The sequence below is a fragment of the Sphaerodactylus townsendi genome, linkage group LG03 (assembly GCF_021028975.2).
Source record: "Sphaerodactylus townsendi isolate TG3544 linkage group LG03, MPM_Stown_v2.3, whole genome shotgun sequence".
Classification (NCBI taxonomy): Eukaryota; Metazoa; Chordata; class Lepidosauria; order Squamata; family Sphaerodactylidae; genus Sphaerodactylus; species Sphaerodactylus townsendi.
The window spans coordinates 140,454,847-140,480,297 of NC_059427.1; the positions used below are offsets into that span (position 1 = coordinate 140,454,847).

At 42.1% G+C, this 25,451-nt stretch overlaps 1 protein-coding gene across 4 annotated transcripts in view; it reads left to right on the forward strand.

Moving 5' to 3' along the window:
• PAN2 (poly(A) specific ribonuclease subunit PAN2) overlaps window positions 1-25,451 on the forward strand; it is a 52,332-nt gene that overhangs the window by 7,984 nt on the left and 18,897 nt on the right. For 3 of the 4 annotated variants that reach the window (XM_048490338.1, XM_048490339.1, XM_048490340.1), the window contains exons 3-15: window positions 4,396-4,565; window positions 5,041-5,161; window positions 7,938-8,015; window positions 9,245-9,512; window positions 10,269-10,611; window positions 11,147-11,243; window positions 13,453-13,572; window positions 19,651-19,770; window positions 19,865-19,993; window positions 20,549-20,748; window positions 22,711-22,853; window positions 24,128-24,231; window positions 24,693-24,791. In XM_048490338.1, the coding sequence (XP_048346295.1) occupies window positions 4,396-4,565; window positions 5,041-5,161; window positions 7,938-8,015; window positions 9,245-9,512; window positions 10,269-10,611; window positions 11,147-11,243; window positions 13,453-13,572; window positions 19,651-19,770; window positions 19,865-19,993; window positions 20,549-20,748; window positions 22,711-22,853; window positions 24,128-24,231; window positions 24,693-24,791 (1,992 nt within the window). The remainder of the gene's footprint in view (window positions 1-4,395; window positions 4,566-5,040; window positions 5,162-7,937; window positions 8,016-9,244; window positions 9,513-10,268; window positions 10,612-11,146; window positions 11,244-13,452; window positions 13,573-19,650; window positions 19,771-19,864; window positions 19,994-20,548; window positions 20,749-22,710; window positions 22,854-24,127; window positions 24,232-24,692; window positions 24,792-25,451) is intronic. The other variant, XM_048490341.1, reaches the window with a different exon arrangement.

Genomic DNA, 25,451 nt, shown 5'->3' on the forward strand with positions numbered 1-25,451 from the left:
AAAAAGCTGGGAAAACTTATTGACTCGCATATAAGTCGAGGGTGGGAAATGCAGCAGCTACTGGTAAGCCCTGATTCTCCCTTTAAATCCACTCAGAAGGGGGGGGTGATTTAAAGGGAGAATCTGGGGGAAATTTGAGGGTGCCTGTCAGGGGAGGAATGTTTATGTTAGCAGTACCAACATTTAAGAGTATCTTTAGGAGACCCCCCTGATGATACCACCCAGGTTTGGTGAAGGTTGGTTCAGTGGGTCCAAAGTTATGGACCCTCAAAAGTGTAGCCCCATCTACTATTAGCTTCCATTGAAAACAATGGGAGATGGGAACACGCACTTTGCAGACCCATAACTTTGGATCCCCTGAACCAAACATCACCAAACCTGGCTGGTATCAGCAAGAGATTATCCTGATGATACCCCCCAGGTTTAGTGAAGTTTGGTTCAAGGGGTCCAAAGTTATGGACACTCAAAATGTAGCCCCATCTACGATTATCTCCCACTGGAAACAATGGGGGATGGGGGCATCCCCTTTGGGGGTCCATAACTTTGGTCCCCCATGAACCAAACTTTACCAAACCTGGCTGGTATCATCAGGAGTGTCACCTGATAATATCCTGAAATTTTGGTGCTGCTAGCCTAAAAACTGTACCCCCTGGAGGCCAACAAAATAAAAACCCTGAAATATTTTTTAAAATACACCTCACTCGCGTATGAGTCGAGGGGGATTTTTTCAGCACAAAAAATGTGCTGAAAAAGTCAACTTATATGCGAGTATATATGGTACATAGTTGAGAAGTGTGGCAGAGGCTTATCTGGTGATCCCGATGTGTTTCTGCACTCCTACATTCCTGCTGGGTGACCTTGGGCTAGTCACAGTTCTGCAGAACTCTCTCAGCCCCACCTACTTCACAAGGTGTCTGTTGTGGGGAGAGGAAGGAAAGGGAGCTTGTAAGCCACCTTGAATCTCCTTACAGGAGAGAAAGGTGGGGTATAAATCCAAACTCCTTCTGCCTCTACCTTGATAGTTATATAAAATAGGGTTAATTAACTTCCTTCTTTCCTGGTCTAAATTCTCAGATAGATAGGCCATATGTTCTCAGCTTAGTTTCCACTGTTTTACGCCAGGGTGAGTTAAATGAGTCCTTGCTGATGAGATAGAGTATTTCCAAAACAGGTAAGCTGTGAAATAGGTAGGCTGACAGAAAGTGACTGGCCGAAGATCACTAACGTCCCTTCTGCATATGCAGAATAATGCTCTTTCAATCCACTTTCAATGCACTTTGCAGCTGGATTTTACTGTGGAGATTAGCAAAATCCACTTGCAAACAATTGTGAAAGTGGATTGAAAGTGCATTATTCTGCATGTGTGGAAGGGGCCTAACTAAGCTTCTTGTCAAAGTGTGGAGTTGTTGAACCTGGACTTTCCAGATCCTAGTCCACTATGTTTATAGGGTCAGAGATATTCAGAAATTTATCATATTAGATAAAAGCTATGCGTTCCTGCCACATGTTAACTGAAGGGAAGAATTTGCTTTTGAGCATTATTAAGTGGGTTGTGGGGAGAGGGGTCTTTATTTTAGAGCATTTAAACAAAACAGAAAACAGTTATCTATAAGTAACGCTTGGTCAATTGCTGACGTTGTGCTTACCACTTATGTACACTTCTCATCAGAAAATGCTTAGTATTTATCAAGCTCTTTCATTCTCTAAACATGGTTTTAGTAACCAAAAAAACAACCAGGTAAAGTAGGCTTCTCTCCATAGCCCCCTGCCTAAAGTTACTTATCACTATATTGTAACTGGGAGGAACTGAGCGTGCCTTGCCCACATTCACCTAGTGCAAGAGATTGTTTACTTTGGCATTCCCTTAATGATCTCTCCTTCCTAACCAATATTTTATGGTTTGCATATACTGTAACTGTTTTTTTATATCTATTTTAACTTCCTTTTAAAAAACTCTTTTAAAAGTTGTTTTCATGAGGAATGTTTGGGAGGGAGGTATTTTAATGGGTTTGTAATGTATTTTATCATGTATGTTTTAAATAATTAGCAGACTTTGCAGCCCTTGTAAGGGTAGAAAAGTGGGGTATACATTTTGTAAATAAAGGTTGAGTTGCAAATTGCCCCATTGTACTAAAAAGTGAGGAATCTGAGTTTTGAAAGCAAGAAGTGACTTCACAGGAATGGGCAGGGTTTGGGACTTCAGCTTAGAAATGAAACTGTAAGGTAATCAATTGACCTTTGACCTGCAAGTGATGTCATGGGACTGACTCAAAGGTTGATTTGTAAATTGCCCCATTGTACTGTAAAGTGAGAAATCTGAGTTTTGAAAGCAAGAGGTGACCTCACAGGAACAGGCAAGGTTTGGGACTGCAGCTTAGAAATGAAACTGTAATGTAATCAGTTGACCTTTGACCTTGATGTTATGGGACTGACTCAAAGGTGTTAGCACTTCTTTATTATTTATTTTATTGGATTTATATCCCGCCCTGTCCCTGAAGGGCTAGATGGGTTACAACATAATTTAAAACATTCAATAAAAATATTTAACAATGTAAATGAGATATAAGTTTTATTATTACTTCATTATGTTCCCTTTGTTAAGCTGATGTTTGCAAGTGTCATTATGGCATATTTTTCCCCATTTAATACTTGTTAAAATATGTATTCATATATTATTTAAAATTTATCGTTTGCTTTATACTTTATAATATTTATATTTCTAATATGAATGCTTGAATTGTTTTTTAAAATCCTCTTGAAATACATTTGCATCCAATAAGAACTTTAAAAAATTGATTAATTCCCTCCAGTGGTTCTTTTTCAAGTTAACCACATTTGAGAAACACCTTTATTTACTGAACAATGCTACCATTCTAAATTTTATAAATCTATATTTTCTCTATTGTTTAGTGTGGGAAAGAACAGGATACCTGTACAGAATAAGGTCATTTGTTGTACCTCTTTGTAAAATTCTGTTTCATTTAAACATATGTGTTTTATGCCATTCAGTCTTCTCCTCCAATGATACGATATATTTTTAGATATTAAAAAACGGTAAATACAAATTTTTCAAATTCTGGTTGTATCTAAGTATGTTATATCTTTGATTTTGAAGTTTAAATCTAGTTAAGACACACTGGTGATTCTCATGTCAATGCTATTAGAAATTTCAACAATTTATAATCTGTCATTTTAAATAGATTTTATAACAATCTCATTATTTTCATCAAAACCTAACATTGCTTAGATGGCAATCCAGATTTTAAAAACTCATCACCTACTGAATAAATATTCACTATAGATGGAATAATTTTATGCTAGTCATATTCTAATGAAAGTACTAACAATAAAATTATCCTCACAGTAGAATATGGGACTCTTGACTTGATCCTGTACTACCCCAAAGCTCTTGGATTCTTTTATCAATGAACCTCATTAATTGTGAAAATATTCTTCATTTTGAAGAGACACCAGAACAAAACCTGAACAACATAATTATTTTTAAATTGTGTGTTTCCTCTGTGCAAGGAGAAGAAAATTCTGGACTGAAATTAATTCTTATCCATTGGCAGTGAGATATGACTCATGGAGTTTTGGAGGAAGTAGTATCAGTGTATTCATTTTAATAATTTTTCTGAAACCAAAATACTTTCCTATTGTGACCCTCTGAAAGAGGTTCACTTAATAGGTCAGCAAACAAGGAACAAGTAAAAGAAGATCTTACGGGTATTAAAATATGCAGGAAGAAGGACCAGAACATAAGAAAAGCCCATCTAGTCCATCATTCAGTTCATACAGCAGCCAATCAGCTGCCTCTAGGAAATTCAGAAACAGAATTATTACAAAAGCATCATCATTTCTTATACAGAGAGTTATGCCTTTATTACTGGAGAGAGTAGATACTGATCATGAGTAATCATTACAGATAGCCTCATCCTCTATGAATCTGTCCACTCCCCTTTTAAATCTGCCCATGTTGGCAACCATGATCAAATGCTGTGGCAGTAACTTCCATAAATTAGCTACACTGTGTGAAAAAGAATTTATTTTTTTTGTCCTCCCTGAATCTCTCACCCCACAGGTTAAGTGGATGACCCAAGAGTGTCTCTCTCCGTGCTACGCATAATTTTATAGATTTTATCTTGTTTCCCCTTACTCGGCTTTTTTTCTAAGTTAAACAGCCGTAAATATTTTAACCAATCAACACAGGGCAGTTGCTGTAGCTCCTTGATCATTGGTTGTTCTTTTCTGTACCTTTTTAGCAGCAGATTATTAAATGGCTTCTGGGAGCCGCTGGTCAACATGGCTGTTCCTCTCTCTTCAGTCCCTACCAATAAGAGATGCCCATGTGACAGAATCAGATTTGAAATGAAGCCTTGCACATCTTAATTTCAGGGCCATGCTACCTCTTTCTTTGGTCCAGCCCTGGAACGTTATTCGTCTTTCCAAGTACACAGCAGTGATGACATCCGACAGATCCAGAGCCTGGAGAACGGGGTGCTCTTCCTGACCAAAACCAACCTCAAATACATGTCTAGAGGAGGCCTCATAATCTTTGATTATCTGTAAGTGCCTTACCCTATGTGATTCTGGGTTTTGGAAGATGCTGACATTGTATGAGTCATTGCTCTTGGTACAACATTTTGCTTATGAGGAGGCTACTTGAGCCCATAGGGATGCAATGATAGGGCTGTACATTTCATCACACATCTGGGATACTGACAAACTCAAAAACGTGTTGGCATTGTGTGGAGTATTCCTGTGCAAACTTGAGATGAGAGTTTGTTTTTCCTATCCCAACTTTCTTCCAGAAAAGTGTGGGCAGATTTCAACATAGCACTTCCTGTTTCCTTTTTTAAAAAAACGTCATCCCATGAGCACATAGAGGTGAAATCATCCCATGAGCACACACCGTTTCCTGGGATGGTCCATGCAGTGTAACTGTGTGATGTAACTTGTTCCATGTGCATCCTCACTAGGACACTCAAGAAAGTTATGTGAGTAGGGAAATTACTCTGCATATCCTTCTTTTTTTTCTAGCATGGACGAGAGTGAAGACATGCACAGCCTTCTGCTGACTGATCCCACCACTTTGCTCATTGGGGGACTCACCAACCATGTTATAGAAATAGATCTCAATACTGTGCAAGAGACTCAGAAGGTATTCCAAAACTCATCAATTTTATGTCATTTATTGAAATTACTTGATACTGGAGGTAGGTATGTCTATGGATGCTACAGATCTGGAGGAAAAATGTCCTGTCCCTTTTAGAAAAGTTAATCCAAGGAACTGGATGACTGAAGCTTTTCATTACACGGAGGTAGATAACAATATCTGATAAATAACATCCTGTTAAAGGGGCAGGACAATTTTTTTTCTCCAGAGAGCTGAGTGTGTCATGTCTACTTTTCCACAAAAACATCTCCAGTGAACAAATGTTTGACTGTTAATACTACCCAAGGCAACAAATTGAGAATTTGAGAAAGAAAGCTGCCTCAAATGACAACTTGAATCTGCCATGTTAGAGGGAGCTTTTCATCTTCTTTGTATTGATTGAGTCAAGCTGTATCTGCACCTATTACAGATAATTCAGAGGTGTTAATATTTTTGCCTCGCATTTCGAAGAATACCCTGGAATGTCAAAATGAGGGTCCAGATTTCTTTATTCTTTTAATGTTAAAAAAGGGGAGGGAAAGGCAAAGGTTGAATTTTCAAAGAAAAAAATAAAAACATGCCCATTTCTTTCCTCGTGTAATCTAAATAACCTTAAAAAAACTGACCCAAACCTTAATTTTGAAACGTTGCAATGTATGCAGATATACTGAATAATTACATTTACAATTACATTCAATGCATATACAGTTCTTATTTTAGATTTAGACAAGGTCTGTTAGTGATAGATGGTGTGTCAGAATTATTATAATTACCTGAATTATATTCCTAGGACAATAATAAGGGTAAATGATCACTCTCGGTACGAAAGCCAATATAATATGAACTGATGTTACAGACGGTTTTAATAGAACTTAGGCAATAATCAATTACACTCCTTTCTCGAGCAGATATATAGGTGAAACTATTAGAGGATGGGTATTTTGTTGAACCATTTAATAACATGAGGTTATGCTCAATACAGAGATCCATAAATTGGATCCTGGCTCTGTTTACTACAGTATCCTTGGATATTTGAGGTAACCTGACAGGAAAAGGAAGTGTGTCCTTGAATTCAAAACCCAATTGAACTGTTACAGATTGATTATTAGGTCCAATGCAGGCATTAAAATCACCTGTAATAATTATATAAGCTTCATTGTCTATTAACAGGTTAGACATTGTCTGATCTGGGAAGAAATAAAGTCCGATAATTTAAGCCAGTTGTTATCTAGAATTACTCACACAGTGGGTAAGATATACATTAACCAGGATTAGAGGGATCATATCAATATGGATCAAAATCGTCATTGCTAAATTCTGGCAAGTCCTGAGTAAAGGGGAACTGGTTGAAAAACAGGACTTTAACAAAATTGTAAGGCCCGTTTGCCTTTGGAGTGAATTTACCAGGTAGGCCGGAAGATTGTAGGAAGTAGTGAAGCCATTAAACCTTATTTCTGCCTGTTTCCTGTAATAAAATTTCTGCCTGTTTCCTGTAATAAAATTTCCAAGTTTCCTGTAATAAAATCCAATCAAAAGAATTCAGGTAATCAAGATCTTTAGACCTAGTGAGCCAACCAGCAATATTCCAAGTTATAATATGGAATTTTGAACAAGGGGGCTTTACAGATAGTCAGTCGATTTCCTCAATTCAACTTTTTACAAGAATCTACATATATACAGCCATTAGATAGAAAAGGCACTTGAGCTACAGGCATCTTTAGGTGTGTAGAGTCAGAACAATTGGCAGAGTAAGTCAAGTCAATTAAATATGCTTGCTTAGTGCAGCAACCTTACGGATTTTTCTTCTACTAGCAACTCACAAAAGTCTGATTGTCACTCTTGTCCAAAGATGACAAAGTGTAAGCTAGCTCCATTAGTTCCTGGACCCATGATTTCTCTTTTCCTCTTGTGGCAAAATCAAAATGTAGGACTCTGTTAGATCTCGTGTCCAATTTCTAGAGGACCAGCTTCAGACCTCTTTCGTTTCGTCATAAAGAGTGTGTTTGTATCAAAAGCCTTCTCATCTAAGGGGGAGATGCAAAGGTCTATGCAGGGTTAGGTTTTACAGTGACCATAGAAAGATTTATTTCTGGACAATTCTGAACAGTCTTACAGTCGTATTACCCTGTTTCCCCGAATATAAGACATCCCCTAAAAATAAGACATAGTAGAGGTTTTGCTGAAGTGCGAAATATAAGGCATCCCCTGAAAGTAAGACGTAGCAAAGTTTTTGTTTGGAAGCGTGCCTGACGAACAAAAAAATAAGACATCCCCTGAAAATAAGTCATAGCGCATCTTTGGGAGCAAAAATTAATATAAGACACTGTCTTATATTTGGGGAAACACGGTAGTACAGTGTAGAGAAGTCAAGCTCCATGCTGATGTTGCCAGTGGGCCTAGTTACAGGAATCTGACTTTCCATCTGCCCTTCTGCTGTCTCCTGCAGGGTCTTCTTGTCTTCTTGGTTCATCAGATATTGCCTTTTCCAGCAGATATCCCATGGCTCACAAGCTCCACAACTCCCGCCATCACTGCCCTGTTCCTGGTCAGTCAGTTTTGCAACTGCTGTGACCAGAGGTTTGTCTAGGCTTTGGTGGAGAAGAGCAATGGTGATATTAGCATAACAGGATCTCCACTGGATCCTTAGCTTCTATGAGAAAAAGAACTTGCATATGACATCATTTGGTGTTCCCCTGTTTTTGCCTTCGTGCATTTTGTGCTTCTGTGCATTTTGTGCAGCATGTGTTATGACTGTCCTGCTCCTACCTTGCTGTTTTTTTAGTACACTGTGGAAGTACCTGGAGTCACCATCATGAGGCAGTCAAACCGTTTCTTCTTCTGTGGCCACACTTCAGGAAAGGTAACCTTTTAACCACCTAATTGCCATCCACTGGAGAGTCATAAACAGCACCAAAGTGATACAGGTTGTATTAAGTTGTATTAATTCCCTAAGAAATCTACCGTTTCCATCCCAGGAGTAAATCGCGACATTCCTATTCCTTTAAGCAATTGTACCAGTTTTCTTTAGCTCTTAAAACATTCCAAAATATCATAGGGTGTTATGGAATTGATCTTGTTGTTATAATAGGTTTGGGAATGAAATTAGCCTTATGGCTGGCTGGCTGATGAACTGGAAGAAGGCTATGGGCCAAGATGCATTGCATCTCCTATTAGAAGGGAGCAATTCCTTTCAGCTGTTTGAGTGAAGAGATTCTTTAAGCTGGTATTGTTGTAAAAAGCATAAATGGTTGTTAAAGCTCTCATTGTATCTCTTGAAGCTGTTAAAAATGGAGTGCTGCTGCTAGCTACATGATATTTACTTGCCGTTCAGTCCGAAATAGAATTGCAACCTTCAAAGTGCATTGACTGTAGTGGGCTTAGCAGGGTGTTAGAAAAGCGCTGTTGGTCCGCTGCTATATGGCAGACAATAAAGCTATAAGTGAGAACCAGATAGATTAGTCTTCGGTAGTCTGAACGTGTGATGCCAGACACATCTCTCCTACGGCTCGCATAATTTCCGTGACACTCTTGGTGTTCAGAACATTGGAATAGATCATCTTGTTGGTTATTCTTGCTACCGTCCTGTAAGTTAAGCCAGTGTTATTATTCCCATCTTTAAGGTGGTGAGAGAACAGAGTAGCTTGCTTAAGGCCACATAATGAGTTCATAGCAGGCCAGAGATTTGAGAAACATCCCATATAACAGCTTTTTCTTTTAAGGGACCTTAATTATATAAGATGAATGGACAGAAGATAGGTTGGGGATCCAGAGTTTATGTTCATGGGAGGCTGTTCTGTCTCCAGAATGGCACTTTTTTTGCTCCTTCCCTCCCTCTGTAGCCCATAGATCTTTCCAAAATGGTTCCCTGTCCCCCCGGGAGCAGCATTTTGGGGAGATCTCCCGGCTTCTGGGGGGAGGGGGGAAAGAAAATTTTCTTCCAGTTAACATAATTGCATTCCGTTCAGAAAATTTACTTTGAATCCAACCGTCCCTTTGACTTGAAGGAGCCTATGGAGAAAAGTGTCATTTACTTTTCTGCTGAAGTCCTTGTAAGTGGCTCTCATGGAGTATCTTTTGCTTCCTCGTTAGGTCTCTCTGCGTGACCTTCGCACTTTTGCTGTAGAACATGAGTTTGACGCCTACTCAGGTAGTCTGTCGGATTTTGATGTCCATGGCAACCTGCTGGTGACCTGCGGTTTCTCCAGCCGGATGAATGGCCTCGCGTGTGATCGTTTCCTCAAAGTGTATGATCTGCGCATGCTACGAGCCATCACACCTCTTCAAGTCCACATTGACCCTCTGTTTCTGAAGTTCATTCCTACCTACACGTCTCGCTTGGCTATCATCTCCCAGACAGGTAGGAAGATGGTCAGGCCAGTTATTTGGCCTCAGACAAAGACATAGGTCTTTGAACCCAACCCCCCCATTACATGTCCGAAGCTACGCTCCCACGCCCCCCCCTGTGCCCCCTCTCCTGCCGGCTGGGCTCCCAGCCGGGAGTCCCTTCTGCCCTCCCCTCAGGGGAGAAGAGACTGCCATCCCTGGCCTCAGAGAGCTGCTTTTATAAGCACTGAAGGAAGGGGGCGTGACTCAGGGAGCGTGTCCACGCCTCCCCAAGCCACGCTCCCAAGCCCCGCCCCCTGGCCTCAGTGCTTATAAAAGCAGCTCTCCAAGGGTGGGGATGGCAGTCTTTTGTGGCCTCCCAGGAGCGGAGGGCAGAAGGGACTGCTGGCTGGGCGCCCAGCTGGTGGGAGGGGCATGGGGGCATGGGGGTGGAGCCAGGCGGGGTGAAGCCTCTGTCTCCAGGTGGGGGCTGGCCGGGATGGAGCTGAGGGGGGCGGGCTTTGGGGAGTTGTGGCCACACCCCCAGGGTGGGTGGGAGTGTGGTCCTGCCCCTTGAGTCCTGCTCCCCAACCCACCCCATAAAAAATTTATACCTACGTCACTGGCCTCAGACATGCTGGCTTTTCAAAGTCACATCTTGGCAGTGTCTAGCATCCCCCAAGAGGTAGCCACAGAACCAAGAATAAAGTTGTGTTGGGGAAATGTTTGCACTGAATGCTGGGAGAAACCAAGTTTCCGTTACGCTCTCCTTTTCTTCCATCACATCTAGGTCAGTGTCAGTTCTGTGAACCCACCGGACTGGCTAACCCTGCAGACATCTTCCACGTCAATACAGTGGGCCAGCTGATAATGAGCTTCGATGTGTCAGCCAGCAAGCAAGCCTTGGTCTTTGGAGACTCTGAGGGCTGCGTCCATCTCTGGGCTGACTCTCCTGAAATCACATTTAATGCCTACTCCCGGGAGACTGACTTCGCCTTGCCTTGCATCGTGGACACTTTGCCCCACCTTGACTGGAACCAGGATCTCATGCCTTTATCGCTCATCCCCGTGCCACTGACCACCGAGTCCTTGTTGTCAGACTGGCCAGCTGCCAGCTCTGGCCCTGCACCCAGGTAGTTCTCCAGTGTAACAGATAAAAACAAGAAACGTTGAACCTGTTTGGGAGCTGAGTGGGTTGCTTTGGGTGATCGCTTGCTGTTTTTTAATTTGCTTCTTATTAACATTTTACTGCTGTTTTATTATGATTATTTTTTTGCTATGTTGCATTATAAGCGTGTGTCTGTGTGTTCTCATTTTATTCATTTATGAATTATATTGTAAATCACTCTTAAGGATCTAGTGGGCTGTTGAGGCAGTGGTTGCATATAAAAAAGAAAAGTCTCTTTTTAGACTGGTAAAATCGCCACCTGGAAATGGAGCTAATGGATTGAATCCTACAGATCCAATGGCAGCATTTTCCTCTTAGACAAGGAGCCATCTGCTGATGCAAGAATCTTGGTGAGATCTTACCTGATATCAGGGCATTTGAATCCGTGGAAGAGGTCTAAGGAGTGCTCTCACACCTCCCATAGCAAATATCTGCCTCTCTTTGTGAAGCTTCTCTCCCTTTTTGAGGAACACGGGTTGAAGCTACAATTTGTTTTATAGACGAGCCCCACCTGTTGACCCAGAGATTCTTCGTACCATGAAGAAAGTTGGCTTTATTGGGTATGCTCCAAACCCAAGGACAAAGCTTCGAAACCAGGTAATTTACTGCACCAGCTGTCATTTGTGTTTGCACTTTCCGAGCGCTTAGGCTCTTTCCGCACATGCAGAATAATGCACTAGCAATCCACTTTCACAATTGTTTGCAAGTGGATTTTGCTATTCCATGCAGTAAAATCCAGCTGCAAAGTACATTGAAAGTGCATTATTCTGCATGTGCGGAAGGGGCCTCAGGGACCTGCAGTTCTCTGTGGTGGCTAGGATATATCCCTGAGGATACAGTTATCTCAGAAGGGTTTGATATTTCAGGTGAAGGCAAGGGAAATAATTTCTGCATTCAAATCTGAATGTTTATTTTGCATCAGATGTGACTGTTGGTGTAAGAGAAGTTTGTCAACTTCATGAGTGTTGGTTTTATAGAACCACCAAGTCCTGTAACTCCTGAAATTAACCTGGAGAACAAAACAGAAAGTGGCAAACAGGGGTGCCTATTCATTACAAAAAATAGAATTGACCTGACCAACCTTCCATGTGTAATAAATAACCATTCCACCAATGCACTAATGTTTGGAAAAGAAGGGATGCTGTTATTTCTAATGTCTCATGTACCATTCTAGACCTGTTCGGGGCAAACTATTTCCATACCACCAGACTTTTTTCAGGACTGTTCCCGTTCTGTATAATAAATAGACAAATCATGCATAACAGTTAACCAGTGACCACTGAAGAAGATTTTTAGAGGCTACTGATTTAGAGTTTGTTACAGCTCTTTGAAAGTGATTCATTAATCCTAACGTTTTGTCATTATCCTTTTAATAATTTTTTAGCACAAAAGGAAAATGCTATATTGAGCAGCTTTTGAAGGAGACCCCCAAATTGCACATGTCTAAATCTGTGAATTGGGCCCTTTTACATAGAAGAAAGGAGAAATCTGAAAATGAGGGGGAATCTTTCGAAACAGGGGAGCATTGTCTGTGGATGTGCCGACGGTGCTTCTGCTGTGAGGAGAAGACATTGTGAGGGGAAGACATTACCTGGCTTCAGCAACAACACTGCTTTTGCCATCCCAGCTCCCACATCGTTGACATGGCCCCCAGGCCCAGTGTGACTCATTGTTTTGCCATGGTTGCCCTTGAATCTGACACAGCTCTTCAACAGGCCACTGGTTCAGTGAAGCCAGGGCAGCTCAGGACCTGTTCTGAGACACACGAGGAGGCTGTCCCAGTGTCTCCTGGGATGGATGAAGAAGAGACCAGATAGAGTACAGAAGACTATTTGGGGGGTGGGGGTGGGGGGTAGGGCAGTAGCAAAGGTGGCAGTCTGAAGGTAGAAGAAAAGAAGAGTCTCCTGTAAGGAGACTCAAAGGGGCTTACAATCCCCTTTTCCTTCCCCTCACAACAAAAACCCTGTGAGGTGGGTGGGGTTGAGAGAGCTCTGAAGAACTGTGACTAGCCCAAGGTTACCCAGTTGGCATGTGTTGGAGTGCACAAGCTAATCTGGTTCCCCAGATAAGCCTGCACAGCTCAAGTGGCAGAGCGGGGAATCAAACCAGTTATCCAGATTAGAGTGCACCTGCTCTTAACCACTACACCAAGTCAAGGAGAGGCATCACCAAGGACAGGGGGGTGATTGGTTGGCCCAAAAGGAAGTCAAATTAGGGAAGGGTGAGGGGAGAAAGAGGAAGGGAGAAGGCTGACAGAAGGGGTGGGAGAGAGAAAGGGAAAGGAGATTAACAGTTTTTCTGTTAGAAAGTAAAGGCAGGGGGTGGGATGCCCCCTTTTTCTTTGCAGATTCCCATTTGTTGCTGTATATTCCATTAACATTTAAGCATTAATTTTTAAAATTTAATTTTTATTCCTTTTATTTTCTGTGTTAACATTTGCTTTGCTTTGTTTTTTCTTTCATCTGACATGGTTCAACCTTTGGTGGGCTAAGGTTCTTATCCCTACTAGGTGTGGATGTTGAGTGACTGATGGATCTCAACTGGTTGGGGTTCAATTATTTGTTGCATGTTATTTTGTTTTAATACCTCTTCATGAACCCATTCATGCGTAGAAGAAGTGGCATATACAGATGGAAATAAATAAACAAAACCGCCTTCTGTACAGCATGGGGCTGAAATGGGATACACGCGAAGAATTTTTAATGTGTGAAATCAATGTATTCTGTCTTTGGGGGGAAACTATGAAGAGGAATGGCAACAGTACATGTATTGCGCCCAGGTCTTAGCGTGCTTCTTCCTTTTGCAGATTCCCTATCGACTGAAAGAACTTGACAATGAGTTTGACAGTTTCAACCAAGTCCCTGAATCACCCATTGGACGGGAAGAAGAGCCATATGTCTATATGGTAGCAAAGAAATACAGGAAGGTCTGTTTCAAATGTTTCTCAGGGCACTGGGTCTTTTGGCAAAGGAAGCTCTCCGGATAACAGAGCAGGTGTGAAAGAACAGCGTCTTTTTCGGGGGGAGGCGCTAAGTATGCCCATCTGTAAAAACCAGCACTCTTCACAAGTACCACAGGTCCCCAGCCTGACCAGAGCATCATCTGGCGGTGAATCAGCTTTGTGTACTTGTAGCGCAGAATGGTAAGTTGTGGTACTGCAGTCCAAGCTCTGCTCAGGACTGAAGTTCAATCCTGACAAAAGTCGGTTTCAGGTGACTGACTTAATGTTCACTCAGTTTGCCATCCTTCTCTTATGGCTCTCATAATGGATCCTGATGCCAATGTGTACAGTTAAAGGACTATATTAAGAAGAGCCTTTTGGAGCGAAAATAGGGCAATATTAGGTTTACTCCTAGAGGAGAAAGAAAAAACCTCACATGAATGATAACGGCTTGAAAAAGAATCATTGAAATAAAAACCAAATCTGGAGGTTTTATGGCCAAAAAGCCTACATGCTCACCTGTTGAACTACAGTAATAATATTTTGAGTTGTTACCGAGATAATAAAGATAGAATTGTATTCCAGTTTATTATTGGTTGAAATATTACTCATTTTGTGAGTATAAGGTACGCACTGGTGTAATTACTTTGGTCTTTACCTGTTTTACACCTGCCTTGATTACTATGGTAGATCTTTCCAACGCAGGCAGAATGAGTACCCAGCTTGTGTAGATGACTGGGGAAAGCAATAGTAAACCACCCTGTAAATATAGTTCGCCTAGTAAACATCATGATGTGGTCACTTTTGATGCCAATAAAGGCTTATGTATGTATGTATGTGGTCACACAGTGGGTAAGTAGTGACCCAGTTTTGTGCACAGGGGGACTACCTTTACCTTTTACTCAGTAGTGGTGACAATATTGGTCATAGCAGGGTTGGTAAAACAGACTAACTGGAGGGGACAGTGGGGAGGTAAAGCCTTGGTCACAAATCTGTCCTATGCAGGGTAGATCCAGCTCCCTTGTATAAGCTCAGGAGCAAATGGAGGATGTCAAAGATATGTGTTCTGCTTTATGAGCTTGAGTGGTGGACTTCCGATTCTGGTACTGGAAGTAAGTTGTTTATGAAATAGCTCCGATAAGGCTGGAGAAAAAATTTAATGTATTTTAATTATATGCAACCTTTTTAAAATCACATAACTGCCTGGAGGTTGTGAGACTGCTCCTTGGTCTATTATGGGACGTAAAAAATGGCTGAGGGAGGCGGAAGGAATTTCTTCTCCCTTTGCAAAACAACCTAGGGTAATGGATTTTTTCTAAGTTGCAGCTAGCAACTGTTTTATAGTTTTAAGGGATAATGAATTAGAGATTGCTGATGATGTGCCAAGAAGGAATACTGGAGGTATTCTGGACATTTATGTGAAATGAAAAACAACTTCAATGAACTGATGAGAACAGCAGAAGAGAATAATGATGTTAGTAAAAAGAGGGTCTTTCCAGTCTTTTGTCACTTACTGTTTCCACTGTTGAACGTATTTTTAAGGAGTTAAAGCTTTTAAATGACAAATTGGATAATGTCATTAAATTTAAAGAGGATGTGTCAGAGGAGGATCCAACCGGAAGCAGCTAAAGTTCCAGTTAAGGAGCATGAAAGGTATACACCAGGACTTCAGCACAAAAGATAATGGAACAGCAAAGGACTGTAACCTGATACTCTCCCCCAACCAAATTTGTATAACTATTTACAATTACAGAGGTTTAACCCCTAATTGGAATAACCTCCGATATGCAAGGAGACACCTTAGAGTGTTGCTAAGGGGAAATGTTAACTATGTTAACCTGCAATCAGTGGAAGCACTGGAATCTGGCTTACAACTACCAAGCGTACTACTGACTTTTAATACAAACAGAATCTCCTCATTACTGCTACGTAAACGAGGCTTTTTGGAAACTAAAGGTGTACTCCTGTCTCGTATATTTAAAAACACCCTTATTTGACCATTGCTTCACAATTCTGAACTTGCTTATAGAGGAAGACCTCAATGCACAGTGATGAAAGATATGAGGTGTGTAATTAACCCCAGGATTCCACATGATGGAATATATGATATTGGTGATCCCATCAAGATGATGGATATACAGAATTTTTCTAACAAGGTACTGGACAATTACGCACTAGAGGAAAAGCTTAAAGAATCCTACCCAGCCCTACCTGAGCAAGAGCAAGAAGGTATGATTAACAGACTAGAACTACTAAAGCAGGAGCTATTAAGAAGCAGAAGGCCCTTAACCACCAGACAGCAGAATACATGTTATGAGGGTAACAATACAGCACAAGTTGGCCCTATTATTCTAGACTCCCCATTGCCAGAGGAACTTATTAAGATTCCCGTACTAATGAATCAAGCTGCCTAAGACATGGGTGTAGCTGTGATAACAGAAACAGAAATAGAAATTGATAGATGGCCAAGCCAGATATTAAACAATAAATTATGTGAAGAGTGAAAAACGTGGGCCCAAGAATTGGCTGAATTATCGCATGACGGAATATATGATATTGGCAATCCCATCAAGATGATGGATACACAGACTTTTTCTAACGATGTACTGGACAATTACTCAATAGAGGAAGAGCTTAAAGAATCCTACCTAGCTCTACCTGAGCAGGAACAAGAAGGTATCATTAACAGACTAGAACTACTAAAGCAGAAGCTATTAAGAAGCAGACGGCCCTTAATCACCAGACAGCAGAATACATGCCATGAGGGTAACAATGCAACACAAGTGGGCCCTATCATTCTAGACTCCCCATTGCCAGAGGGACTTATTAAGATTCCCGTACTAATGAATCAAGCTGCCCAAGATATGGGTGTGGTTATGATAACAGAAACAGAAATAGAAATTGATAGATGGCCAAGCCAGATATTAAACAATAAATTATGTGAAGAGTGAAAAACGTGGGCCCCAGAATTGGCTGAATTATCGCATGTACCCGCCCCCATTGGACATGAAGAAGGCGTTACCACCTATTGAGAGATACAATGAAAGAACACCTAATGAAGGAAGAGTACTGGGAGAAAATAGGAAACAACAGAATAATGGATGTATTTTCCTGGATGATCGTGGACAACTGGTCCAGATTAACATTGAATGACGATGTAGCACAACTTCCAGATCTTTGAATAAAGCATCTTCATTAACACTCATGTCATGGAATGTAATGGGCTGGAAGGGAAGAAGTATGGATTTGAATACTTGTAACTTTGTAAAGAAATTTAATGTTATATTAGCACAAGAGACCTGGTGCCTTGAATCTCCATTCTTGTCTGGTTACTGGATTTATGATCTTCCTGCAGAGCCATCCTCTAGGGGAAGGGCAAAGGGGGGATTGGGCATTCTGGTCTCGACTTCATTAAAAGTGAAGATAGAAGAATTAGATTCTTACTCCCATTACACCATGGCTGTGTTATTGCATTGTAGGCAAATAAGTTATCTGGTGGTCAATGTTTATTTACCCCCTGCTTAGTTAAAATCTCAGATAGATCAACTTTGGGAAGGCTTGGGAAAATATTTACACTGGCTAATGAAGAATTATCCCCCCCCCCTTTATTCTGGGGGGATGATTTCAATGCAAGAATAGGTAGGCAGGAGATTTTTTGAACCTTTAAGGTTTGTGAATAATAATAAGGATCTTTCAATCAGGATATACTCAAAAGATACTAAGTATAATTATGCTGGAGGCAAACTGGTTGAATTGGTCAATTTAAATGATTTCGGAATAATGGTTCATATCTGGTGGACCAACCAGCTGAATTTACTTACCGTTCAGGGGACAAATTTAGTCTAATAGATTACATTTTGGTCTCTGAGGAGATGGTGGACATGGTTGAGAATTTCCAGGTTTCCACATAGTATGATAGCGATCATTTACCTCTTGAAATGAGATATAAAATTCCATTGTGTGACGTTATTATCCAGGACAGATTGGTACAAGAACTTTCGTACAAGAACATGCACTGTAAGGCCAGATAGAATAAGTCTACTGATAAGAATATGAAACAGTACATGAGAGTGGACTTAGAGAAAGAACAACTCTCGAGTCTAGAATATTAGTTAAAGAGACTGAAGATATCTGTATAGCTGCATATGAACTCCTGACTAGTGAAATCAAACCAATTATGTTAAACAATCAGCCCAGCATACAGAGGCATCAGAAAGTTCAGAAAATTTATTCTAAATCATGGTTGGACAGTGATTAAATTTGACTATTAGAACCGGGAATCACTCATTGTTCTGGAGATTGACTTAGAATAATATTAGTGGAACAGTTAGGTTAACAAAAGAAGACATTATCCCAGCCATATGGGAGGATTGTTTTAGATATCTGTCTGCAACATTGGAAGACTTGCCTCTAGCAGATAAATATATTTCTGATTCGCCACACTGGCTTCCAGTATGCTCTTCAGAAATACATACATTAATTACTTCATTGAAAAGTGGGAAGGCTCCTGGAATAAACTTGATCCACCCAGATCACCCAATTAAGTATATAGACTGGTGGACTCCTATTCTTTCAGCACTCTTTGCTGCTGTAGACAGATCTGGCATAATTCCTAAAGACTGAATACAGCAATTATTGTCTCTATTTTTAAAAAAGGGAATAGAAAAGAACCAGTGAACTATAGACCTATAAGTTGATTAAGCATGGTGAGCAAGACACTTGCAATAGAAACTGAGTGACTGGTTGATTCAGCAAGATCTTATTGAAGAAGAGCAGGCCGGCTTTAGGGAAGGCCGTTGTTGTCTTGAAAATTGTGTGATTTTAAACCATCTGATGGCCAAGTATAGGTCGAATAAGTACACATCCCTATATCTCGCCTTTATCTTAAATCGACTTTTGATTTGGTTCCCAGGAACAAGCTCTGGAATAAACTTGCCATGACTAATATAGATAACAGACTTCTATTCTTAATAAGGGTGCTTTATGAAAATACCTACATTAAGATCAGACATAATCCTCAGGGGCACCTAACTGAAGCTATAAATACCAAAAAAGGAGTCAAACAAGGGTGCATATTAGCTCCTTTATTATTACTTAATTTCTAGATTAATGATTTGGTATCACATATGTGGAGATTAGAATTCCATCCCTCCCAAATTAGCGGATCATCATATTTCTGTTTTATTATATGCTGACAACACTGTTTTACTAGCACGCACTCCCATAAGTCTAAGGCGAGCTCTGAATGCATTCGTATTGTCTTGATAACAACCTGGAAATTAACTACGGGAAAACTAAAATCATGGCGTGTGGTAATAGTAAGGGTTTGTGAAAGCGGTGGATAAACTCCGTCAGTTTGGAACAGGTGCACTCTTGTAGATATCTGGGTGTGGTCTTCCAGGATAATGGCCAGAATAATTTGCATATAGCGAATGCCTCTGCAAGGGCTGAATATCCGCGCTATTAAGTGATTCTTTTGGAATGAGGATGCCCGTAATGTAGAAGCGGCGCTAAGATTGTTTAAAGCGAAACCCTTGGCACAACTGCCATACGACTCCCTGTTCTGTTCTGAAAGAGCTCAGTTGAAATTTTTGAGAGCCATTTTTCAGGCTCCGCCATGTATTCTAAATGCTGCGATGAGGCTGGGATGATCATAATCGATACTAGCATTTGATTGGTAGCTTCTTTGTATTGGCTCAGACTTTTTGATTCATCTGAAGGTCTCCTTTATCTCATCAGCAAGGACTCATTTAACTCACCCTGGCGTAAAACAGTGGAAACTAAGCTGAGAACGTATGGCCTATCTATCTGAGAATTTAGACCAGGAAAAAAGGAAGTTAATTAATCCTATTTTATATCACTATCAAGGTAGAGACAGGAGGACTCTTATTTCCATATTGGTTGCTGAAACCGATATGGGTGCGTGCTTTGACAGATTGCAAAATACCTTTGAGTCACATTTCCCCTGTTGGAGTGTTGTTGCTCATTACATGTGTAATACGTGATTATATGTACCTTCACACCATTACACAAATACATGTTTTTGTGGCTTGATTTGCTTAGGTCACCATTAAATATTCCAAACTGGGATTGGAGGACTTTGATTTCAAACATTACAACAAGACTCTCTTTGCTGGCCTGGAGCCCCACATCCCCAACGCTTACTGCAACTGCATGATTCAGGTAGGTGCAACGTTGCCTTTTCTCTGTGCTTCACTTCCTGCTTCTTGTAGTCACCCCTTTTCTCTGGTAACCTCTTCCTCCTGTCTGTTCTCAGGTGCTGTATTTCCTAGAACCTGTGCGATGCCTGGTTCAAAACCACCTGTGCCAGAAAGAGTTCTGCCTGAGCTGTGAACTGGGTTTCTTATTCCACATGTTGGATTTGTCCAGGGGAGATCCTTGTCAGGTAAACGTGGGCTAACATACCATGCAGAACATCTAGATCTTTGAGTCAGATGATGGTTCACAAGGTGTATTTAGAGTAGTGGCAAAATGAGAGAGAAGCTCATGAAGACTAAACCTGTGGAGTGTCATTAGAGGGTTTTTTGCAAAGAAGTGCAGATGGGGACTGCTTGCCTTGGGAGGAGCCTTTAATTTTGTGGAGCTCGTGGGAAGTGGGCAAAATGATTGTTCATCGCACCTGTCCTCTTCTGCTTCACTGCAGTGCTTGCATGAGGCAATAGGATGGGGCCACAGCACAGCAGACTTCCTCCACAGATAGCAACTCCCTGACTCCCAGCTAATAGCATCACAGTGGGTACCTGGAAGGCAGCACAGCCGCATGGCAGAAAGTGATTTAAGGGCTCTGTCCCTCTTCCCCCTTCCATTTAGGACAGGACCTCACAAAGAGGGTGGAATGGGACCAGTTACATGGAAGGGTGGGGCAGTCTTGGGATCAGTCTACAGGCAACTACCTTCACCTTCCCTTTTTCAGTATAGTCCTTCATTCTGTCTGTCCCAGGGCAGTAACTTCCTCCGCGCCTTCCGCACCATTCCAGAGGCTGCTGCTCTGGGGCTGATATTAGCCGATTCAGATGAGGCAACAGGAAAAATGAACCTTGGACGCTTAATTCAGAGTTGGAATCGCTTCATCTTAACTCAGCTCCATCAAGAAACTCAGGAGCAGGAAGGCCCTCAAGCTTACCGGGGCATTGGGAGCAGGTAGAAGAAAACACGTCCCTTCCTTCTGCTTTCCTCTTGTCTGTTGTGGGCGGATTGGAATTGTACATTCAGCAGTTTCTCTCTTGAAATCCACCTTATTCATATTCCTGGTTTGATCTGGGTTTAAAGTAGCCATTTCTGGATTTCAGTCCCTCCTGATGATATAAATGAAATGATACCTGAGATGCAGCTTAGCCATAGTGTAGGCAAGCTCAGCCAACGTTGCAGGTTTAGCAACTAAACAACAGTCTGGATCCCAGCTGGTGGCAGGGAGAGAAGATACTTGGCATCCTGATGGGGCTTACTATATACTGTCTGTTGTTTTGTATCACCCTATAGCAATGGCGTACCTAACCAAAATGGCACCTGGGGCAAGAGAGGCCGGACATGCCCCAGCATGGAGGGAGCATCAGATGTCCCCCCTCCCAAGATCATCGGGGAGCCCTCTGGGGTGGGAGGGTCCCAGCAAGGATGCCTGGAGGCTGGGGGTGGTGGCGGCACCTTGGCCCCTGGGCCAGGAGCGCACTTGCCACCCCTGCAAGGCTCCCTGTGCACCCTTATATGGCCCAGCACAGTGGCATTGCTGAGCCACGCAGCGCCCCAGTCGCTGGATCCGTGTGCACTGATGTGTGGCTGAGCAGTGCTGCTGTGCCGGGCCAGGTAAGGGCACACAGGAAGCCCGGCAGGGGCGGGAAGTGCGCTCCCAGCACAGGGGGCCAAGACGCAGCTGCCACCAGCCTCCAGGCACCCTCAGCGCTGCAGTCGGCTGGGCCAGCAGGGTCACAGCCGTGGCAGGGCGAAGGGGTAGGTGGGGTGATTTTGCACTCCCCCCCACATGGCGGCCAGGGACATGCGACACCACATGTCCCTGTGGGCGGTACACCGCTGACCTATAGCCCAGACTGGCCCTTAAAGAAAATCTTCTCTTTTCTTTATTCCTCATAGCCTGCTTCAGAGGAGGAACCGGAAATTTTTCTTTGTTTCCCTTTTGCCTCAACCTCCCTATCCTTTGTTACAGAACACGTTGTGAGAACCAGTGTCAGAAATAGTCCATATGCATGAGTGGGTGTACTTAATTATACTTGGCATTCTGCCTGCTGATGAGTGGGGTAAGAGTGCTGAAGTTCAGAAACTGAATCATAGGCTCAAAGAGTTGGAAGAGACCCCAAGGGCCATCTAGTCCAACTTGCTGCAATGCAGGAACACATAATCAAAGCATGGCCATTCAGCCTCTGTTTAAAACTCTCCAAAGAAGGAGACTCCATCACACTGCAAGGTAGTGCATTCCCTGTCAAACAGCCCTTACTGTCAGGAAGTTTTTCCTGATGTTTAGGTGGAATCTCTTTTCCTTCACCTTGAACCCATTACTTCTGGTCGTAGTCTCTGGAGCCGCAGAAAACAAGCTAGCTCCCTCACTAACATGACATCCCTTCAAATATCTAAACATGTCTTTCATGTCACCTCTTAACATTCTCTTCACCACACTAAACATACCCAGCTCCCTAAGTCCCTCCTCATAGGGAATGGATTCCAGACCTTTTACCATTTTGGTTGCCCTTCTCTGGACCCGTTCCAGCTTGCCGATATCCTTCTTGAACTGCAGACGACCTGTAAAATGCATAGCGTAGATTCTAGGGTGGGCTTTTGGTAACCCAAACCAAAAACAAACCTCTGAAAAACACTTTGTCAGTATTTTGGAGGGTTTTTTTCATCCAAGAAATCAGCTGAAAAATCAGATCCTGAAAAATCCCAATTTCTCCCCATGTCTATTAAACCCAAAACAGAAACATACAAAAAAGGCTGGCCAAAGCACCTATCAGATTGAAAAAACATTCAAGTTCCTCCCAGTAACAGCTGTTACCTCGTAAAGTAGCAGATAAAGTGGACTGTAAGGACGTTTCAGCATTGCCCTTTCAAATGTTCAACCCGAAAAGTCAGCTGACCAAGTCTCCTTTCTTCTAGCAACTTCGGATCTTCAGGGGACTCAGTCATTGGGCAGCTTTTCAGCTGTGAAGTGGAGAATTGCAGCATGTGTCGCTGCGGCAAAGAGACTGTTCGGGTTTCTTCTACACTCCTTTTTACACTCTCCTACCTTGACAACAATGGTACGACCTTTAGGGATGCTAACAAGAGCATAGGGGAAGCATGGAATTAAAACTGGACCGTGATTGCCTTGATACTTTAAATCAGAGGCAGCAAGGATTGGGGAGTTGTTGTGAACCTGTGTTTTCCAGTGGCTTCTTTAAGGCTTATGTATCTGGCAACCCTTGATTAGAAAACCACAGGTTGGAGCCATGTGTTAGAGGCGTCCCTGCAGTGGCAGAAACCCTTGCTAGGGGAGTTATAAGCTCCTTGCTTCCATGTCTGAGTACAGATCCTTCCCTGCTTGTCTGGTACAGTGTAATCAGCGGCTGGTTTAATTTCTGTAATGTTTCCTAACATAAACCACACTTTGCAGTTTACCTGTTCATCCTCACAGCGGCACTATGTGAGCATCGTGATTACTTTTCCCATTTTACGTGCGGGGAAGATACTAACTTGCTCAAGGCAATCCAGTGAGTTCATAGAAGAGCTGAAATTTGAAGCCAGGCTACTTGAGTCCAAGTCCAGTGTTCTGCCCACTGAACCAACATCGCGTCTAAACCGGTTTCTTCCCTGGGGGACCTTCAAGCTTGCCTTCCCCACTCTCTTTTTAAATTTTTATTTGCCTGCCATTGCTTAAGACAATGTTGAACTCTACCAGCAAGTTAAATCTGATGGGATCTCATGCATCTAATGAAATGGACAAGAACCTATGAACATTGACACTTGAGTAAAGATGTGCTCGATTTTTACGATGCCACAAGACTTTCACTTTTTAGGGGCCCCTTTGATTTAGTTTTAGAAGAAGAGTTTGAATTTATATTCCCCCTTTCTTACAACTTCTTTCCCTTCCCTTCCCCCAACAAACACCTTGTGAGGTAGGTGAGGCTGAGAGAGCTCGAAGAACTGTGACTATCCCAAGGTCACCCAGCTGGCATGTGTTGGGAGTGCACAAGCTCATCTGGTTCACCAGATAAGCCTCCACACCTCAAGGGGCAGAGCAGGGAATCAAACCCGGTTCTCCAGATTAGAGTGCACCTGTTCTTAACCACTACACCACGCTGGCTTTTACATGAGAAGCCGATGCTCACTGTGATAAAATTTCAGACCCCTTCATTAAGAAAGAGTCATACTCATCTCTGGCTCCTGGTAATTACTTTTTGTCACAGTTTGCCCTTCAGCAATAGCACTTGAGCTTCTCACCCTGGGGTTAATTTTCTTCAGTGCCCTTCAGGGTTTCTAGTTAGATCTATGGGGGCAATGAAAGTCATTCCTTTTCCCCTTCCCTTGTCCCCAGATAAAATCAAGGATTATGATTTTGCCCAGATCTTAAAGAGAAGCATCTGTTTGGAACAGAATACACAGGCCTGGTGTGAAAACTGTGAGAAATACCAGCCCACGGTAAGTGGAGAGAGAATTATACCTCATGAACTGTTTTCCCAACCATAAGCTGAGGCATATTTGTCCAATGAAAGCTTTTGCACAAGGCTGTATCAGTCACGTCTGCTGTGATAGAGAGTTCTTGAAATTCTGAGTCCTGATATATGTTATTAGTGATTTTGTTTCAGGTGACCAGCTCTTGAAGCAATCACAGCTAATTTTTGGACTTAAATTCTTAAGCTGATAGCACTGATAGACAGTGGAACTTCCACATGAACAAAAGATAAATCCATCAGTTTTAATCTCTGGTATCTTTCTCTGTGCTGCTCTCACTGCAGAATTCTTTTAAGATGGATCATTTGTCTGATGAGCTATAAGAAATACTCAGTAGCTGTACGAGAAAACCACCACAGCAGTGCCAAGTAGTCGTGTGTGTCACTTGCTTTTCTATCATGTAATATGTTGTGTTTTTGCCATTCAAGGTCCAGACCCGCAATATCCGCTGCCTGCCTGACGTCTTGGTCATTAACTGTGAAGTGAACAGCTCCAAAGAAGCGGAATTCTGGAAGATGCAGGCAGAGGTATTTAGGAGTGCACATTTCCCCTTTCAGTTTGCAATCAGATGCTTTTCAAGACATCTTTGTACAGGACGTGTACAAATACCTTTATTTGGCATACATTAAAATAGACATATAGTCAGAAACATTTATAGGTTAAATATTAGTAAAAATGCCATCAGCCATTTCTACTATACAGATGGAGGTCAGTATTTCCCCTCTGCAGTAAAGGTTGGTAGCCCAAATTTCGTTTGCTTCTCCAGTTTGGATACAAGGGCTTGATGGTGAAATGGATAGGCTGCAAGTGAGCTTTTTGAGATCGCTTTTCCAGATCCCTTAGTGCATTCCAAATGCGGTTTTACTCCTTGAAGCTGGAGAATATCCAATATCCAGTGTGGATTGCCGCCATTAAGCTATGGATTAAGGCAGGGGTGTGCAACTCTGGTGCTTCAGATGCTCATGGACTACAATTCCAATGGACCATGTCAGCAGGAGCTGATGGGAATTGTAGTCCATGAACATATGAAGTGCCAGAGTTGGACACCTCTGGATTAAGGTTTTCCTCTTTACAAAGGGATCTGGTTTATTATCCTAGCAACTGAGGAGTGTGTTAGCCATTGGCATAGGTTTGTTGAACGCAAGGCAGCCTCTTATGGCCATCCTTTCTTGCTTTGCTTGGCCCGG